Raw genomic sequence first — 19,195 nt, 5'->3', positions numbered from 1 at the left:
AAATGCACTAAAGAAAACAAGATGAAAGATGTGGGATTAAATTAAATATGTGTAGAGGAAATCTGTGCTGAAGAGGATACAATTGGAAGAGCATTAAAGGGTCTAAAGGAGTAGACACCAAAAGAGTGGGATTTATTAACTCCAAAATGAGATGACTAAAAAAACATCAACTATTGACTTGCATGCCTATTGTCCCATCAATACAAAATCTTTATAACAATTATCTACTGTTTCAACGCATATGGTAGGGGTGAACGGGCTGTAACATATAACCAAGAAGGAACTCCAAAGAAGAGAAGTGAAGGATGTCATCAGAGATCTGCATGAAAGAAAGAGAAAATGGGCTAATCATTTAGTGAGGGGTGACAAGTGGACAGTCAAAGTGTTCCCTTTGCAATGCTGGGAGAAAGGAAATAATGTCTCTATGTTAGGCTGACTCCTGTGATGAATTTGGGAAGATATGGACAAGAGCTGCAAAGGAGGAATAGGTAGGTATCAATGGACTGTGATATGCAAAGTTGGAAGAAATTTCCTCTCCTCCCCAACTACTGCCCTTACGTTATATCAGCGGTCTTCAACAACCCTGCTGATGATCCCACATCTCCCACTTCCTTACTCACTCGCCTAAAATGACACAACCTCCACCTTCATTCTGCTTTAGGGAGACACAGAGATGACCACACATAGATTTTATCATAATCCACAAGCATTTCACTTCCAAGATTAAAATTTCTGACATTCTCTATCTTAACCATAACATCCTATCTTTCCCTCTCTCCCTATATGCCTTGTCCCTCCAAAACCTATTCTTCCTCACTGAGACCTCTAGTTTTTCAGGCCATTACCCCTGCTCTGACTTCATTTCGCGCTCTCTCCTTTCTTGACCCAATAGTTAGCCAATTTACCTCTGGACTCTCCTTCACTCTCAAATCCCTCATCCCTTTGTCCCATCAACACTCATCCTTTGGAAAAGTTGAAAGCTGAATTATTCCCATGATTTGCCTCCTCAGCTTCTACTTATGAGCAGTGTTGAACAGAGCTGGAGAAAGTCAAATAACTGCTGACTAACTTCATTAAAAATTCATATTACTCAACTCCAACTAGGCCCTCATTTCAGCAGGGCAATACTTTTTATTATTGATTCCCTGTGTCATTCAAAAGACTTTTCCAGACCTGTTCATCTCTCCATAAGCCTCCCATGCTACCTATCTCTCAAAATTCAGAACTTTTTTTTTACCTTACAGAGAAAAGGGAGGCCATTTGATATACTCTCTAGTTTTTCTTTTGCACTTCATCTCAAAACCCCTTGAATCATCATCTCTGTTCTTTTCTGCTAGTCTCTGAAAATCAACGATCCCTTCTTCTCACCAAATCAATCACTATATATGCCCGTGACCCAACCCTTCCTATCTTCTTAACAGATTGCAAACTTAATCATAACTTCTCTTGATTTATCAACTTCTCCTTATCTATGGGTTCCTTCTCAACTGCTGGCAAACATGCTTAAATTTCCCCTATCCTTAAAAAAAAATCCTTCAGTAGACCCTACCATTCCATCAAGCAATCATGCCATATCTCTCCCTCCCTTTTTAAGGCAAACTCCTGGAAAACCCAATCTATACTTGGCACTTCTATTTTCCTTCTCCTCCTCAATTCTTTGTAATCTGGATTCTAACATTATCACTTGATTAAAATGGCTACTTCCAAAATTATTAATGACCTCTTGATTGCCAAATCAGACAGTCTTTTCTCAGTTCTCTTCTTTCTCAATCAGTCTGCTTTAGTTGACATTGCTGACCCATTCCTCCTAAATACCCTCTCTTCTTAGGATTTTCTTGACACCATGCATGCTTTTCCTGATACCTAACAACATTCTATAGATAAACTGTCTTTAAGTCGGTTATGTCCTCTAAGTATTGGTGTTCCCCAAGAATCTGTATTAGGTACCACATTCTTCTATTCCTAAATGTTTACTTGGTGATTTTATCAACTCCCATGGATTTAATTATCATCTTAATCCAAATGACGAATATATTTATATATACAATCACAGTCTCTCCCCTGTGGTTCAACACTGTCACAAATTGTCTACCAGATATTTCAAGTTTGATGCCCAAAAGACCTCACAAACTCAACATAAATCAAAATTAATAATCTTTCCTTCTCAAACTTGCACCTCCTTCTTTCAGTAGAAGGTGTGACCAGCTTCCCAGGTTTATAACCTTGGTGTTATCCTTGAAGGTGTTATCCTTGAAGGTGTTATCTTCAACTGCTCACTCTCCTTCAACACACAAACCTGATTGGTTGCCAAATCTTCTCATTTTTATCTCCAAATCATTTCTTGCATTCACCTCCTTCTCCCTATTCATATAGCTACCACCTTTATTCAGGTGTTCATTACCTATTCCTAGATTTCTCCTAATCAAGGCACTCTCCTAATTGGTCTTCTTGCCTCAAGTCTCTCCCCTACTTTAGTCTATACTCTACACTGCTGTCAAAGTGATTTTCCTGACCATATCACTCAGTTAACTCTTATGGTACCCTAGTGCCTCTAGAAGCAATGCATGAATTAATTAATATAAAAGCATTTATTAAGGGCTTGTTATGTGCTAAACACTGTGCTAAACCCTGTAGACTCTACTGTAAACAAGCAAAACAGCTTCTTCTCCCAAGGACTAGACATTTGGGCCTAGTGATAGTGAAAGGCTTATGGCCTCAAGCAAATGTCTCATCAAGTGGGAAGATTCAAGAGGAATCCCAGAGCCTAAACCTCATTAACACTGGTCTTGTCAGTGGGCAGAGCCAACATGGCAGAGTAAAAGCAGGAACTTGCTTGAGCTCCCACTCCAACCACCTCTAATACCTGTAAAATATGACTCCAGGGGCGGCTAGGTGGCACAGTGAATAAAGCACCGGCCCTGGAGTCAGAAGGACCTGAGTTCAAATCCAGCCTCAGACACTTAACACAAAAACTAGCCACTAGCCGTGTGACCTTGGGCAAGTCACTTAACCCCAGTTGCCCTCCAAAAAGCAAAAAAATCTAAATATATACATATATAGATATATTTTAAAATATATCTATATCTATCTATCTATCTATCTATCTATCTTTCTATCTATCTATAAAAGAAAAACACTGGCCTTGTCTCTGCTGTCCCTATAGGACATTAGCTTCCCATCTCGGTCTTTGCCCAATCCCTGTGCCTAAAAGGCACTCTCTCCTTTCCTGTGCCTCAAAGAATACCTTTCTTCCTTTAGATGAACCTGGAGTATTACCTTCTATTCAAAGCCTCCTTTTCAGTACCTGCAACTTCTAGTCTCCTCCTTCTCAAACTACCTTGTGTTTAACTATTTTACATTTATTCTCCTTATATAAGGTGTCCCAATTTTAAACTTTAACTTATTCAGAAGTATAAATGCTATAAACATATAAAAACATCATTTGAAAGCTTTTTTCAAATGATTTCATTTTTCAAAAATTTGAATTTCTTTTATAATTATTTGGTTTTCTGAGTCTTAAATAACAAGCACCCTGCAATGTATGTGCAACAATTTCTGGATGACACCTTCTCAGACCAGGGAATTAGTAAAGCAAGCCCTCTTGCTCAGCTATCTCAGTCACCTATCTGTCACCTTTAGATTTTTCCTTATAGTCACTTCATTTTTTTTTAATTACTTTATTTTAAACTTAAATACACACAAAAGAAAAATATATATGAACTTAAATATTATAAATTTAAATATTAAATACAAAATAAGAAAAGAAAAAAAACATTGCCATGTGCACAGCAGAACATAAGAGTCAAAATATAAAGCAATAAATTTACATTTCAAGAAAGCCTACATAATAAATACTACCTGTTGTGTTCAGAGCTGTCCATCTTTGCCTTCTAGTAACTTTCCTTTTGTTCTCTGCTGTGCACTATTTACTTTGTTCTTTTTTCTCCATTCTCCACCCCGCCCCAAATACAATGAGTGCAGATACACACACACATACATATATAATATGCATACACATAGGCACAAACATACATACATACACTTACATATGCATACATATAGATAGCTATAATCATAGTCACATATAGACATATACATTCATACGCATCTCTGCAAGACCATACTGTACTTATTTGTCCTCTGTTTCTCTAAGGGTGGATAGCCACTTACTTCATAAGTCTGAGTCTTCCCATAATTTTCTGTGTCACAGCATCCTTATATTATCTAGTAATTTTAAAAAGTCCAAAACCATATGGCTGACAAATAGTGAACTTTCCCTATTTTTCTCTTATGATTAAATCTAGTTTAGCTTTAACTTTGTCTGAGATGATGATTACTATCTCTGCTTTTTTTCCCCCCTAATAAATTCTACCAATAGAGTCACTTTAAAACATCATGTATGCCCCCAAACTGCATTCACTAGATAATCTTAGGGCTAGAATTACAAATACAAACATTCCAGTAATTGAGCAGCAGTTGATGCAAGTTTTTACAAAGTTCAAAGCTCAAATAGATGACAGACTGAATTGTAATAATAAGAAATATCAGTATTTTAAAATGTAAACACTTAACCTTCCAACTGTTTTTCAAAATTTTAACATATATTTATGAAGATATTAAAGCTTAAAATTTCACTGAGACTTTTGTGACAGTATAATGCATGTGTTCAGATCCTTTAGAATGTAAGCACCTTGAGAGAAGAGAATCTTTCATTCGTTGTATTCTGACACATAGTTTCTTAGATAAGTACCTATTGATTACAGAGTCAGCACTTAGGTTAGGCCTCAAAAGAAGAACAAAATCAAAGGCAAAGGAGTCAATGGAATAAATGTCATGAGTGGAACAGTCTCCATAAATGCACAGAGATGAGGTAGGACAGCATGAGACTAGGTAACAGTCCAGTTTCACTGAGGAAGAATAGAAGAAAGGGAATATTATGACAAAAGGTTACCACAGTAGATTGGAGTAAAATTGCAAAGAATGTCAATATCAGACTATAAGCATTCTGTTTCTTAAGAAATGGCAGCCATGGCAGCCAATGAACACTTCTGGGCAAAGGATATTCACAATTACACAGTTATTAAGAGTTTTATTTCTGGAAGTAAGCTGAAATATGTATTGCTAGGATAGGCTCAAAAAGAAAAGGCATGACAAAAATCGAGGTTAAGGAATTAGGTGAACAATACATTCAATAGTAGAATGGAGAACAAATATCAGGAACTTCACATCCTCAACACAATATTCTTATCCACTAGAGTCTAGACCATTCATCAGTTTTCAATAGAAAAAAGTTTAAAGATTTAAAACATGAGCTAAATAAGAAAAGAAATCAACTGGAGAAAGAAATAAAAATATAGTGGAGAAAGAATTTAAAAGCATAACAGAACAGGATTAGGACCAGGGTTTGAATTAATACTTGTATAACTGGCAAAATCATGTAACTTCCCTTAACACCTGCAAAATGAAATGAAAGTAGACCAGACCCTAAGGGCCCTTCTCTAATGTAGGTAAATCTCTAATACCTTCTGGCTCTAAACAGAGCAACATAAACAAAAAGAGGCAGAGAATGAAGAAAATAACCTATTTAAAATTTAAGTGAGTTCTGGAGCAGAAGTAACTTTGTTAAGGATTGAAGAATAAACAATACTCAAACAATCCTCAACCCTCTATAACTAGCCGGGAAAAGGAGTCTACTAATTCATACTCCACCCATTTGGCAAGACCAGAGACTCGTCATCATCTTTGCCAATATGAAACCCTTCCTCCTTATGGTGCCTTTTTCCATCTCTTTTTCAGAGACTAATAATAAAATCTACATTACCACTGCAACAGGGAAGGACTCCATTAGGCATCCCTGTTTTGCTGATTCACTGCCTGCCTCAGGCCTAGCTGCCTTTCCTGGACCCTGCTCCTGATCCCCTCATATCCCATTTATGTCAGCCCCATTCCCATTTCACAACCCTATTGTGGTACAGGGCAAAGAATACTGTCCTTAGAGTAGAGAATCCAAATTCAAATCCTGTCTCTGACTATACATACAACCTTGGGCAAGTTTTTCAACTTCTCCACATCTCAGTTTCCTCATCTATATAAAGCAGTGGTTGGTTCTGAGGCCCCTTCCAGTTCTAAATTGGTGATCCTATGGTCTTGCCCCCTGGAATCACTGCCATTTTATGAACGACCTTTCCTTCATCTATTAGACCCCGACCTCCAAAAATTATCTTTGTATTTGATTTTCATGCATCTGTTTTCCACAAATACAATTTAGGCTTGAAAAACAAACACTATTTCATTTCTGCCTTTGTATGTATTTAGCACAATGTCTTGAACAAAGTATGAGCTTAATAAATGCTTGTTAAATGGAACTGAATTGGATAAAATAGGTTAAAACTAAAAAGAAAGTCAAAATAAACAGAAATACAAAAGTCATGAGATTTCTGAATGGTCTGTGAAAATCTGAAACTTAGTGACTATGCAACCTGTTCAACCAAAGAACTAAATCAATCTAATATAAATTCTAGTATAGTTCTAACACTTTTAAACTGAACTCTGATTCATTACAGAAATTATAAATTAACCAAATATTTCAGAAAGTTCAATATGAGGTAAATTTCTATTAAATTAATTCACTTTTACACGTTAGCTAGTATAAAAGCAGAGATGTGTTCTGATTCAAAACTTTGGCTCCTTGTACACAAAAGTAAAAATGAAGCTCACTTATCTAGGAGAGAGTCAGATGTGGTAGTTGGTAGGTATCTGAACCTGTGATTTTATCCCCATAGAGAAATTATAGTGTATAGCTTACAGTGTATACAACAAGTATCATTAGAAAATTACCTCTAGCACTGAAAGATTAACTGATTTTCCAGTGGTCATATTGCTAGTAAGTGTCAGAGGGAGAACTTGGAATCCAAAGACCTAGCTCCAAGGTTAGTAAACTATTTATTACAGTATATTCATTCTTGATTAAAAAAAAATAGCAAATATTTTCAAATCACCTACTGAAGGAAAAAAATTCTGATAAAAGGTGAAACAAAATTCTGTGTTATAACCAAAGTAAAAGAATAAAAAATAAAAACAGACTGTAGTGTCAAGAAACTTACAGAATAATCATTGTCATTCAATTGACATTCATTCAAGGATTTATTAAGTACCTACTGCATGCTAAGTACTATGCTAGGAACTAGAGACATAAAAACAAAAATTAGACAGTTCTTATTCTCAAGGAATTTATATTTGACCATACAATAGAATTATACACTGTTTCAAGTGACTACATATTGCTATCATATAAGAAATGTTCTACAATCCTTGAAATTCCCATCTTTGTTCCACACAACTGTTAAATACTTTAAAAGTAGATAAATGGCATATAAATCTATGAACAGAAATGTAATATCCTTGCTTTGTACATAGGTTTGTGCCAATGACTGCCAGGACACATACATATAATTTAGAGATTTCTTCCATGCCATTTGTAGATTTCACATGTGTCTTGGATCTCTAACCAAACGGTTGTATAACTGTTGACAGAGGTCTTTAAAAGAAATAATAACATAGTAGAGTTTGTTGCATCTACATTTTTTAAAGGAAAATAAAGATTTCCACTGAAACCTATTCATATACTCAGATACAATAAAATAGTATCCTAGTGGATATTGAGTTCCTGGCACATACTCAATGCATGCCTGACTGAATGACTGACTGGTTGATTGATATTCCTTATAATCATTCCTTTACATTCCTTTCCTTGTGAATAATGCTTCCTTATCCTAAAAAAAAGATATCCAAAAATAACAGAAACATACTTGTAAGCAATAAGGTACAGTGGAAAGAGAACTGTCACTGGAGATAGAGAACCTGAGTATAAATAACACCTCCAACCTGGTCGAGTTGTATGACCTTGGGCAAATCACCTAGCCTTCCTAGGTTTAAAGTTTCCTCATCTACAAGAAGAGAAGGGTGGATTGGATGCCTTAGAGCCCTTTCCTGCCCAGAGTTATGACTCCACAAGATATTCTATAATATCTTTAGGTTAAACCTATTTTCTTTTTATGAAATATGTGAAATGCTGCTATCTTCTAACCTTTTATAAGCTTGCACTTCAGATTATTCTCAATTATAAGACTGGATGATTTTCTGATTTTTAAGCCAATGTTAACCTCTCTTCTCTTATTTCTTCTTTTTGTAACTTGTATTTTTTGCTTTTTACATGCCTTTCCTGATCCCTCCCAACTCCCTAATAATCAAGTCATAAACTTACCAATCCCTCACCACACACACCTTTCTCATATGCCTGACAATTTATACCTCTCCACATGCTCTTTGATCTAGAGACAATGGCCTCCCTGCTGCTCCCTGAAGAACACACTCTAGGCTTTCTTCGTAACTGTTCCTCATCCCTGCAATGTTCCCCTTCCTCATCTCTGATTTCCAGTTTATTAAAATAGAATTTCAGAGGCAACTTGGTTTATTCCACAACAGAATATCTCAATTGGGAAGTGAAAAAGCAAGTTTGAATGTTTTCAAATTTGTTTAAAAAGTGGCTGAAAAATTTAATGATTTTTTATTTTAAAAACCTCTCTCATGTCAGAGGCAAATGGAATAAAATGTGGCAACTTGAAAAAGAAGCTTTCCCATGTAAGTGGAAAATGATGATGGGGTCTGGCAAGAAGCAACCACCTGATGAATGGGGATCCCAGACCAGCACAACTACACCACAGGTCAACCAATTCATTTGTCACCCACAATGCAATTTCAGGCCATAGATGTAGGACAGACCGAGGATGGCACTTACATTCAGGGGTGGTATCCCTGGGTAAGGAGTCATCTCAGACCATAGCCAATGTAGCAAAAAAAAGAACACGTTCAGAAGCGAGGAGCAGCATGGTTCAGATGCCAGGAGCAGTGTGGTCTCAGTTGTAGCTTCTAACCCAATCAGAAGGCTACAGAGTTGCAAAAACAAAGGCAGTAATCTCATACGCAAGGGGAGCCTGCAGCCTTCTCACTATGAACCAGTAATGCTTCCCAAACGGCCAATAGGAAATGAGTCTAGCAGCTGTCTCCTCTTGCTCAAACTCAAATCAAGGTCAGAAATTTGCAGAACACAGACCATGAGGACAAGATATTGCTCTGAAGCAGACCACTTTAAGAAATGTGGAGACCATTGGCCATAACATGAAGTAAGGAAGCCAGGAAGTAGATTGGAAGAATAAACAAACAAAAAATAAGCCCACCATAAAAAAGCTTTTTTGGTAACAGGGACACTTTAAGATGCAAATCCAGAAGATAAAAAAGACTCCAAAATCTCTAGAAGCAAAGCCTTAAAGAAAAATTAAGCTGGGGCACAAATCCAACTAGAATTTGTGGAAGAGATGAAGCAAGTTTGTTTTTTTTTTTAAGTTACACATGTTTTGTTATAAATGAAATGAGAATGCTAGAGGGAAAATGGGGGAATAGCAGATGAAAAAAAATTGGAAAAAGAATTAACAGCTTGGCATTGAAGGTGCAAAAAACCTTCCTAAGCAACAACTCTCTAAAAAATTAGAATGGACCACAGAGAAGTCAAAGATTTCAGGAAAAGGAAAGATATTTTAAAACAAAGTCAAAAGACTGAAAAAAAAAAATATAAGGAAATGTAAGCAGTATTTAAAAAAAAGAACCTGGAAATCTGATTGAAGAGAAAAAATTTAAGAATAATTGGACTACATGAAAACTGTGACCAAAAAGAGAACCTAGACATAATATTCATGAAATCCTTAAAGAAAACTGTGAAGATATCTTAGAACCAGAAGGCAAAATGGAAATAGAGGAACCTAGCTATAATTTCCTAAAGCAACAAAATGAATTCTCCTATGAAGATTATAGTGGATATCCAGAGCTCCTAGATCAAAGAAGAAAATGCTACAACCAGTCAGAAAGAATTCAAGTAGTGGTCACAGTTGGGATGACATAAGATTTAGAAGTCACTAACATTAATGAGGGAAGAGCTTGGGATATCATATTCCAGAAGGTAAAGTATAAAGCCTTAGGGCCAAGAAAAATTTACCCTGCAAAACTAAGTATAATAGGGGAAGCTAGGTGGCACAGTGATTAGAGCACTGGCCCTGGAGTCAGGAGGACGTGAATTCAAATCCATGCTCAGACAGGACACACTTACTAGCTGTGTGACCTTAGGCATGTCACTTAACCCCAACTGCCTTGTTTTCCCCCCTCAAAAAAAATTTTAAAAATAAAATAAAAACAACTAAGTATAATCATGGACAGGGAAAACTGGACCTTCAATGAAAGAGAGAATATCTAAGCATTTCTGATTAAAAGACCAGCGCTGTGTAGAAACTTAGAAGTTCAAATACAAGAATTAAGAAGAACAAAAAGATAAACTTGAATGAACAATGATTATGGAAAAAGACTGATTAAACAAAGATAAATTGCTTACATTCTATTATATTTTCATATTTGTATCCTGAGCACTTAGCATATTGCTTTGTATATAGTAGGCACTTAATAAATATTTACTGACTAATATGGAAGACAATATACATGTCTTCTCTGAATGACCCCTCACATAATGGTTAGATGATCTTAAGAGAAGACTGGAAAGAGAGAGAGAGAAAGGAATACACTGGGGGGCGGGAGAAAGGAAAGGAAGTCTAGGAAATTTCTCACATAATTAGGGTGTGAAAATGGACATCAACATAAACAAAGAGGACAGGGTGGAAGGGAGTGGTTGACACTTGAACTTCACTCTCATCTGAACTTCTCAAAAGGAGGGAAGAATATATACACACATACACACACACAGAGTTGGGTACAGAAAAGATAGATTTTGCTTACTGGAAAAAAATAAAGTATAATTTAAGAAAGAACTATAAGTAGCAGAGAAAGTACCAAACTACACGGGTAGCAAAAATTCCTCATGGGGAGACTGAATGAACCAGTGAAATTGCAGGTCCATTTCCTGTACAATCTCCATGAGTAAAATGCCACATAAGGGAAGGGAGCAAGGCTATCTTGAAAGAAAGACTGCCCACAGTGTCAAATGTTACTGAGAGATCAAAAATGATGAGATCAAAGAAAAAAAATCATTGGATTAAGGAATAAGGAGTTCATTAGTAACCTTGGGAAAAGAATGATGGGGATAGAAGCCAGATATCAAAGGCTTGGCAATGAATGGACAGTAAAGAGGTAGAAGCAGTGAATAAAAACTATCTTTTTCTAGAAGTCTGGCAGTGAGGAGAGAAGCAAGGATTAGGTCTTGAATAGCAACAGAGACAAAGTACTTTTTAGCATAAGAGAGATCTAAAAATGTTTATATTGGTTGAGAGAAAAATATCAGCTAGAAGCAGAGAAGAAAGATGCATGAAAGTAAAGAATTAATGGCAGAAGGGGCACAGAGGAGATGTGGTTGGTGGAACAAGTGAAAAGGTTGGCTTTTAAATGGACCACTTGCATCTAAAAAGGGAGGGAAGATAGAAAGGAAAGATTTACAACAATGAAGAGTTTAGGAAAACAGGAATAAAGATGAGCAATTAGATTACCCAACCATTAAAGTTCTACTTTGAACCTGTCTAGGTTTACTTGAAAATATTCTATCTTGGTCCTCATGTGACCACTCCACTTCAATTTCCTTTGCTGATTCTTCATTGAGGCCACGCCTTACTAACCCAGGTTGTCTCCAGAGCTCTATCTTGGATGCTCTTCTCTTCTCCCTCTATAATTATACTTAGTGATCTCATCAGCTCTCATGAATTCAGGGAGTATCTCTATGCTGATGATGATCAATTCTATTTCCGCAGCCTTAACCTCTCTCTTGATTTCTTTTTTTTTAAGTTATTTTTATTTTTTTTCCAAATGCTTTATTAACTTCTGATTTACATCATTCATTTCTTCCAGATTTTGAGTTACAAATTTTCTCCCCGTTTTTCCCCTACCCACCGCACGAAAATAGCAGTCCCACAGGATATTCCCTCCTCCAATCTGCTTTCTCCCATATTTTCTCCCATACCCCTTTCGACTTTTCGAGTGGATCTCTATGCCCCAGTGCCTGTATATCTTATTTCCCAATTACATTTAAAATAGTATTAATGATAGTGTGTATATATATTTGAGTATTTGATTTTAAAACTTTGAATTCCAGATTCATTCCCTTCCTCCCTTGTCTCCCACCCTTACCGGGAAGATAAGTTCAGTATAAATTGTACATGTGTGGCTAATGCAAAACAATAACATAGTAGATATATTGTAAAAGACTGACTATATTTCCCTCCCTCCTATCCCACCTCCCACTTGTTCTATTCTCTGCTTTGATCCCGTCCCTTTTCTTTTTTTTTAATGCCCACCACCCCAAAATAGCAGTCCCACAGGATATACCCTCCTCCAATCTGCTCTCTCCCATATTTTCTCCCATACCCCTTTTGAATTTTCCAGTGGACCTCTATGCCTTAGTGCCTTTATATCTTATTTCCCAATTACATGTAAGATGGTATTAATAATAGTATATATATATATATATATACATACATATATACACACACACGTATATATACATACATATTTGAATATTTTATTTTAAAACTTTCAGTTACAGACTCATTCCCTTCCTTCCTTGTCACCCACCCTTACTGGCAAGATAAGCAGTTCAGTATAGGTTGTACATGTGTGGCTAATGCAAAACAATAACATAGTAGATATATTGTGGATATATATTTCCCTCCCTGCTATCCCACCTCCCACTTGTTCTATTCTCTACTTTGATACCGTCCCTTTTCAAAAGTGGGTGCTTCCAATTTCCCTCCCCCCCAGCCTACCCTCCCTTCCATCATCCCCCCTCTCATCCCCTTCCCGTACTACTCTCCTGGAGGGTTGAGATACCCTATTTAGTGTGTATTTCACTCCCTCCTCAAGCCAGATTCAATGGGAATAAGGTTGACCCATTCCATTTTGCCTTCCTATTCTTCCCCTCCATTGTAACCATTTTCCCTTGCCTCTTCTATATGAGATAGTTTACCCCATTCTGTCTCTCCCCATCTCCTCTCATTATATTCCTCTCACACCTCTTAATTTCACCTTTTAAGTATCATCCCTTCCTGTTAAATTGGTCCTGTGCCCTCTATCTATGTATACCTGTAAACATATATACACACATTCACATATGTATTCATATGCCCATATACCCTCATATATAGACATATATATATTTCTATTCCCTTCAACTACTGAGAAAAGTTTCATAAAGTTAAAAATATTGTTTTTCCATGTAGAAATGTTAATAGCAGGGCGACCAGGTAGCACAGCGAGTAAGAGCACCGGCTCCATTGTTGAGAAGACCTGGAGATCGAATCCCGGGCTCAGACACTTAGCACCCACCCAGAAACACCTGGCCATGTAACCTTGAGCAAGTTACTTAACCCCAATTGCTTAGGGGCGGCCAGGTGGCTCAGCGAGTAAGAGCACCAGCTCCATTGTCGGGATGACCTGGATCAAATCCGGGTTCAGATACTCAGCACCAAACCCAGAAATAACTGGCCATGTAACCTTGTGCAAGTTACTTAACCCTGATTGCTTTAAAAAAAATGTTAATAGTTCAACTTTGATAAGTTCCTTATGATTTCTTTTCCCTGATTACCTTTTCATGCTTCTCTTGCTTCTTGTATCTGAATGTCAAATTTTCTATTCAACTCTGGTTTTTTCATCAAGAATGTTTGAAAGTCCTCTATTCCACTGAATGATCATATTTTCCCCTGAAACATGATACTCAGTTTTGCTGGATAAGTGACTCTTGGTTTTGATCCCAGCTCCTTTGACCTACAGAATATCATATTCCAAGACCTTCGATCCCTTAGTGTAGAAGCTGCCAAATCCTGGGTTATCCTGATTGTGTTTCCACAATATTCAAATTGTTTCTTCCTGGCTGCTTGTAATATTCTCTCCTTGATCTGGAAATTCCAGAACCTGGCTATAATATTCCTAGGAATTTTCTTTTTGGGATCTTTTTCAGGAGGTGATCAGTGTATTCTTTCAACCTCTGTTTTGCCCTCTGGTTCTAAAGCATCAGGGCAGTTTTCTTTGATAACTTCCTGGAGGATGATTTCTAGGTTCTTACTTTGATCATGGCTTTCAGATAGTCCAATAATTTTTAAATTATCTCTCCTGGATCTATTTTCCAGGTCAGTGGTTTTTCCCATGAGATATTTCACATTGCCTTCTATTCTTTCATTTGTTTGGATATGTTTAACAGCATCTTGATTTCTCATCAAGTCATTAGTTTCCATTTGCTCCAATCTAATTCTGAAGCAATGATTCTCTTCAGTGAGCTTTTGAGATTCTTTTTCCATCTGGCAAATTCATAAGGCATTCTTCTCCTCACTGTCTTTTTGAGCCTCTTTTGCCATTTGAGTTAGTCTGTTTTCTAAGGTGTTATTTTCCTCAGTCAGGCTGTTGAATCTCATTTCGTAATTTTCTTGCATCGTTCTCATTTCTCTTGCCAATTTTTCCTCCACTTCTCTTATCTGCTTCTTAAGGTCCTCTATGGCCTGTAACCAGCTTGCATTTTCCTTTGAAGCTTTTGGTGCAGGAGTCTGACTTCACTGTCTTCCTCCTGTTCCATGCTTTGCTCCTTTTTGTCCCCCAAATAGGAGTCTAATGTTGGAATCTTCTGTCTGCTTTGTTTCCTTTGCCTGGCCATGTTGCCCCTCAGTCACTTGACCCCTGGGCTTTTTGCCACAGTATGCCTCTGCCACCAGACAGGAGAGCTTTCATCCCAAACGCTGGGGTTTTCTCAGCTGCCGAAAGTATCAGATGGGTGCCCTCTCTGAGGTCTCCACACGCTCTGGCAAGCTGGACACATACCCCAGGACCTCCACCCTAGATCGCAATCCAGATCCAAGCAGGTTAAAGCAAGAGCAATTACCCCTCAGACTGGTGCTTGGTCCCCCTACACTCTGCAGGCCAGGAGCTGAAGCTGCCATGTGGCGCTGGCTGGCTGTGCCAGCGTCTCATGCTACTCGCCCCGGAGTCCAAAGCCAGGCACTCCTACTTACTGGGTCCCAAAGTCCAGACTGCACTGACCTCTCAGTTTGTCCTTCACATCTGTGTGTTGATAAATCTGGAAACAGCCACACCTGCTGCTGATCTGGGGTCCCTCTGGCCGTTGGCTGGTCAGGCCCACCCTGGGGCTAACGCCTTGGCGTGGGGCTGGGCTCGGCTCCCAGTGCGCTGTGCTAGCCGATTCCTGCCAGCCTGCTGGGCTGTCCTCAGCGGGAGGTTAGCTTCTCTGTACAAAGTTTGTTTAGAGTCCCCTTTTACATGGATTGGGGAAGGTAGAAGCTTGAACCCAGCAGAGATTCTGTTTCTACTCCACCATCTTGACTCTGCCCCCTGCTCTCTTGATTTCTAAGCCAGAATCTCTAACTATTGGACATCTTAAACTCAATATGTCCAAAACAGTCCATCCCCCCCGCCAAGTATCACCACTTCCTAAGTTCGCAATTGCTTTTGAGGATCCCACTATCCCCTCAATCACCCAAACTTGCAATCTAAGTGTCAACCTGGATTCTTTGTTCTCTCTCACCAATTCCCACATCCAACATGTCACCCCATTCTATTATTTCTACCTTAGTAACATCTCTAGTCTTTGCCCCTTCTCTCTTCTGACATTGAAAACTACCCTTGTGCAGACCTTCATCACCTCACACTTTGACTACTGAAATGGCCTCCTGGTTTTTCTCTGCCTCAAGCCTCTCTCCACTCCAGTCCACTCTCCACTCAGTTGTCAAACTGATCTTAGCAAAGTGCAGGTCTGACCCACTATAAATAAATCCCAGTGACACTCATAACTCAGAGAATCAACTATGAGACCCTCAACTCTAAGGGCCAACATTCATCTGGCCCTCTCCTATTCGGAGTCATTTATTCCCTGCTCCAATCTAGTGTCACTGGCCTACTTCATGTTCCCTCCACAGGACAATCCTTCTCTTAACTCCAGATTGATGGCCTGTCCCTCATGGCTGGAATTTTCTCTCTCATCTCTGCCTTCTGGTTTCCTGGGCTTTCTTTAAGTACCAACTGAAAATCCCACATTCCACAAAAAACCTTTCCTTATCCCTCTCAGTACTAGTGACTTCCCTATTTTGTTTATCTTCACTTTTGCTGCATATCCTTTTTGTACATATTTATTTCCATGTTGTTTCACCCATTAAAATGAACTCTCTGAGGATAGGAACTGTTCTTTTACTTAGGACAATGTCTGGCATATAGTAGATACTTAATAAATGCTCTGGGGATAGAAATTTTTTTTTTTGCATTTATTTTTAAGTTTTCTCATCCATTGGCCTGTATGTTCCTTGAGAGTCATGAATATCTTTTGCCTTTTTTTGTATCACCAACACTTAGCACAAAGGCTAGTACAAAGTAGGTTAATAAATGCTTACTAAATGATCACTAATTCTCAAACACACACTCACTCATTCACTCACCCAAACAGATCAGTGGAACAGACCAGGTAAGCAAGAAACAGAAGCAACTGAAATCAATAGCCCAGTGTTTGATTAAGTCAGAACATAAATTAAAGGGGAAACTGATTACTTTTTTTTAACAGATACTGCTGTGAAAATGGAGAAATGACTTGACAAAAATGAGGTTATTAAGTTTGACGATTTATACAAGAAATAACAATAAATTAAAATTACCTAAATTTAAATGTTACAACATAAAAAAAAAATTATAAATCCTAAGACTTTATATCTTTACTTGAAAGCATAGAGATTTGAAGCCCACATTAAAAAAATTGTGAGAATTCATCCCAAAACAACCAGGTAAAACTTAATACAAGGATATACATATGATAAATAAAAATCTGATTCATGTTGCTTTATCATAAGAAGCAATCTTCAAATCGAGGAAGATTAGGGCTTGAATATTCCCTCAGACACACACTATCAATTTAAAAAATATATATATATATATTGAACTAGTGATTTCAAGAAGATTAATTGGTTACTATATTAAAAACTATATAATGTAGGGTCACCTATTTTAGCACATATTAATAGTAAAACTAATATATGACACTAAGAAAAGGACACTTGTTTGGAAATCAAGAGACCTGGTTTGAGTCTCAGCTCCACTCCTTTTTATAGCTTCCTCTTTGACAATTCCCTTAAACTCTCTAAAACAATAAATTCATGCAGGGACAGGATTTTCACTTTGGCCTCTGTATCTCTATCGCCTAGCATAGTATCTGGCACATAATAAGCACTTAATAAATGCTAGGTAGTGCAGTGGACAGAACATCAGGTCTGAAATCAGGAAAACCTGAGTTTAAATCTGGTCTCAGACACATACTAGTTGTGTGACCTTGGGCAAGTCCCCTAACTGTTTATCTCAGTTTCCTCAACTATAAAATGAGCCACAGAAGGAAATGGTGAACTATTCCAGTATCTTTGCCAAGAAAACTCCAAATGTAGTCAGAAAGAGTTGGACATGACTGAACAACCAAATGTGTACTGAATGACTGACAGGAAACTCGGAACTGAAATGCTGACTAAACCAAAGGGAAGTAGGGCAAATGCATGGTGGATACAAAGAGGCAACTCAAGTACAAAAATGGCAAAGTTCAGAAAAAGGATGTAGAGAAGATATGTAGCAAGAATAGAACCCATGAGAAAACAAAAGAAAGCTGTCAAGAGTCTTAGGTGGAAGTTTTAAAAGTGTGGGAAATCAGATAAGAATCTCATAGGAGCTGAAGAAGGTATCAAGAAATTTCAAATCTTCATTGATGAAGAAAATAAATTAAGATTCCAAAAAAATACCAAGGTAATAAAATAGCAAACTGCTATAACTGCCCCAATTATATTTAAATTTACTTTTTTAATAGAATGTGATGGCAAACCTTTCCAATTAATGCTCAAACAAAATTCCCACAAAGAATATTTCCTGAAAAATATTATGCTCTCTAAGTCTGTGTATGACCCAAGCATTTCAATCTTCATCAAACTGAACACCTTAGAGATAATTCTAACTCACTGCTCCCCTCTGCCTCCCAAATGCAAATTTAAATTCTATTCAATGAACAAAGTCTAGACTTCAGCACTACGTCTTCTGTGATTGCCTTCAAAGATTTCCCCAAACCAGGGCAAGGCAATTTTCCTTTGACTTTCTATAGAACTTATTATCTATACCAATAATTTCAACAAGCAATAGTGTCTCCTGTCTCTTTACTTCTTGTGATCATAATGGATTGTTGCCTCTGACATCAAGCACAGAAAACTCTTACCAACAATCAGACAGAGGCACACAGGCACATCAGCACTCATCTTATAGAGAACTAGAATATCTGTTCATTTATGCCTTTGTTTACCTTTAATGGTTTCTTCCACAACTTCTACTACACGATCTATTTGTTGAACCTAAAAAATACAAGAAAATAAACATTTTTAGTATAGTCAATGAAAATTTGATTCTAATGACATTTCTCTCTGAATCAATGTTAAGGATCCTAACAAATTCTGTATATTGCAGTCTTTGAAATTTCATAGTGTAAGTCAATGATATCATCAAGTGACATAAGAGAAATGGATATAGATTTTTATCACGTCCTATTATGGTCATATCTTATGTACATGCTGGTCAAAATACCATCTAATATTTATACAAAATATTTTTCTAATTATTGCAAATTTACATTTTCATAATAAAGGTCTACAAGGAAAAATAAAATTTACCTGTCTCAAAGAAAGTAGCATTTAACACAACCAAAGAGAGATATAAGAAAAAGAGAAGAAAGAAGGGAGAGAATAAGGAAGAGAGGGCAAGAAGACACAAGAACTCAAAAGAAAGCACGTTCAAGATTTACAGAATATAATAAAACACTGTATCTAATTCATTGTGAGAATAAGAGGAAAGATTTCCTTAATTAATACTATAAATTGTAGCCTTGAATACTCAAGAGCTCAGCAGTTGGTATATAATTCAAACAAAATAAATAAAACAATATCTTCATCCTTAAGGCTTTTACTAATAAATAGATATATAAAAAAAGACATGCAGTATGTTCTATTACTAACTCCATATGTTGTCTACAATGAAGAAAAGGAGCTATAGAATAAACAATTCATAAATAACATCAATGACTCACTGTGCAGTAGAATTTCTTAAAATCAAAGTTAATTTAATCATGCAGTAAGAGCACCAAATT

At 37.2% G+C, this 19,195-nt stretch overlaps 1 protein-coding gene across 2 annotated transcripts in view; it reads right to left on the bottom strand.

Annotated features, from left to right (window-relative positions):
* The window catches only part of CDKAL1 (CDK5 regulatory subunit associated protein 1 like 1), a 704,048-nt gene that overhangs the window by 492,786 nt on the left and 192,067 nt on the right, over positions 1-19,195 (bottom strand). For both annotated transcript variants that reach the window (XM_069092496.1, XM_069092497.1), the window contains exon 7: positions 18,359-18,407. In XM_069092496.1, coding sequence (XP_068948597.1) covers positions 18,359-18,407 — 49 coding nt within the window. The remainder of the gene's footprint in view (positions 1-18,358; positions 18,408-19,195) is intronic.

The sequence above is a fragment of the Petaurus breviceps genome, unplaced genomic scaffold, assembly GCF_028583685.1.
Source record: "Petaurus breviceps papuanus isolate PSGF00001 unplaced genomic scaffold, PetGlider_PUasm1.0 190, whole genome shotgun sequence".
NCBI lineage: Eukaryota > Metazoa > Chordata > Mammalia > Diprotodontia > Petauridae > Petaurus > Petaurus breviceps.
This window is presented reverse-complemented; position numbering and strand designations above follow the sequence as displayed.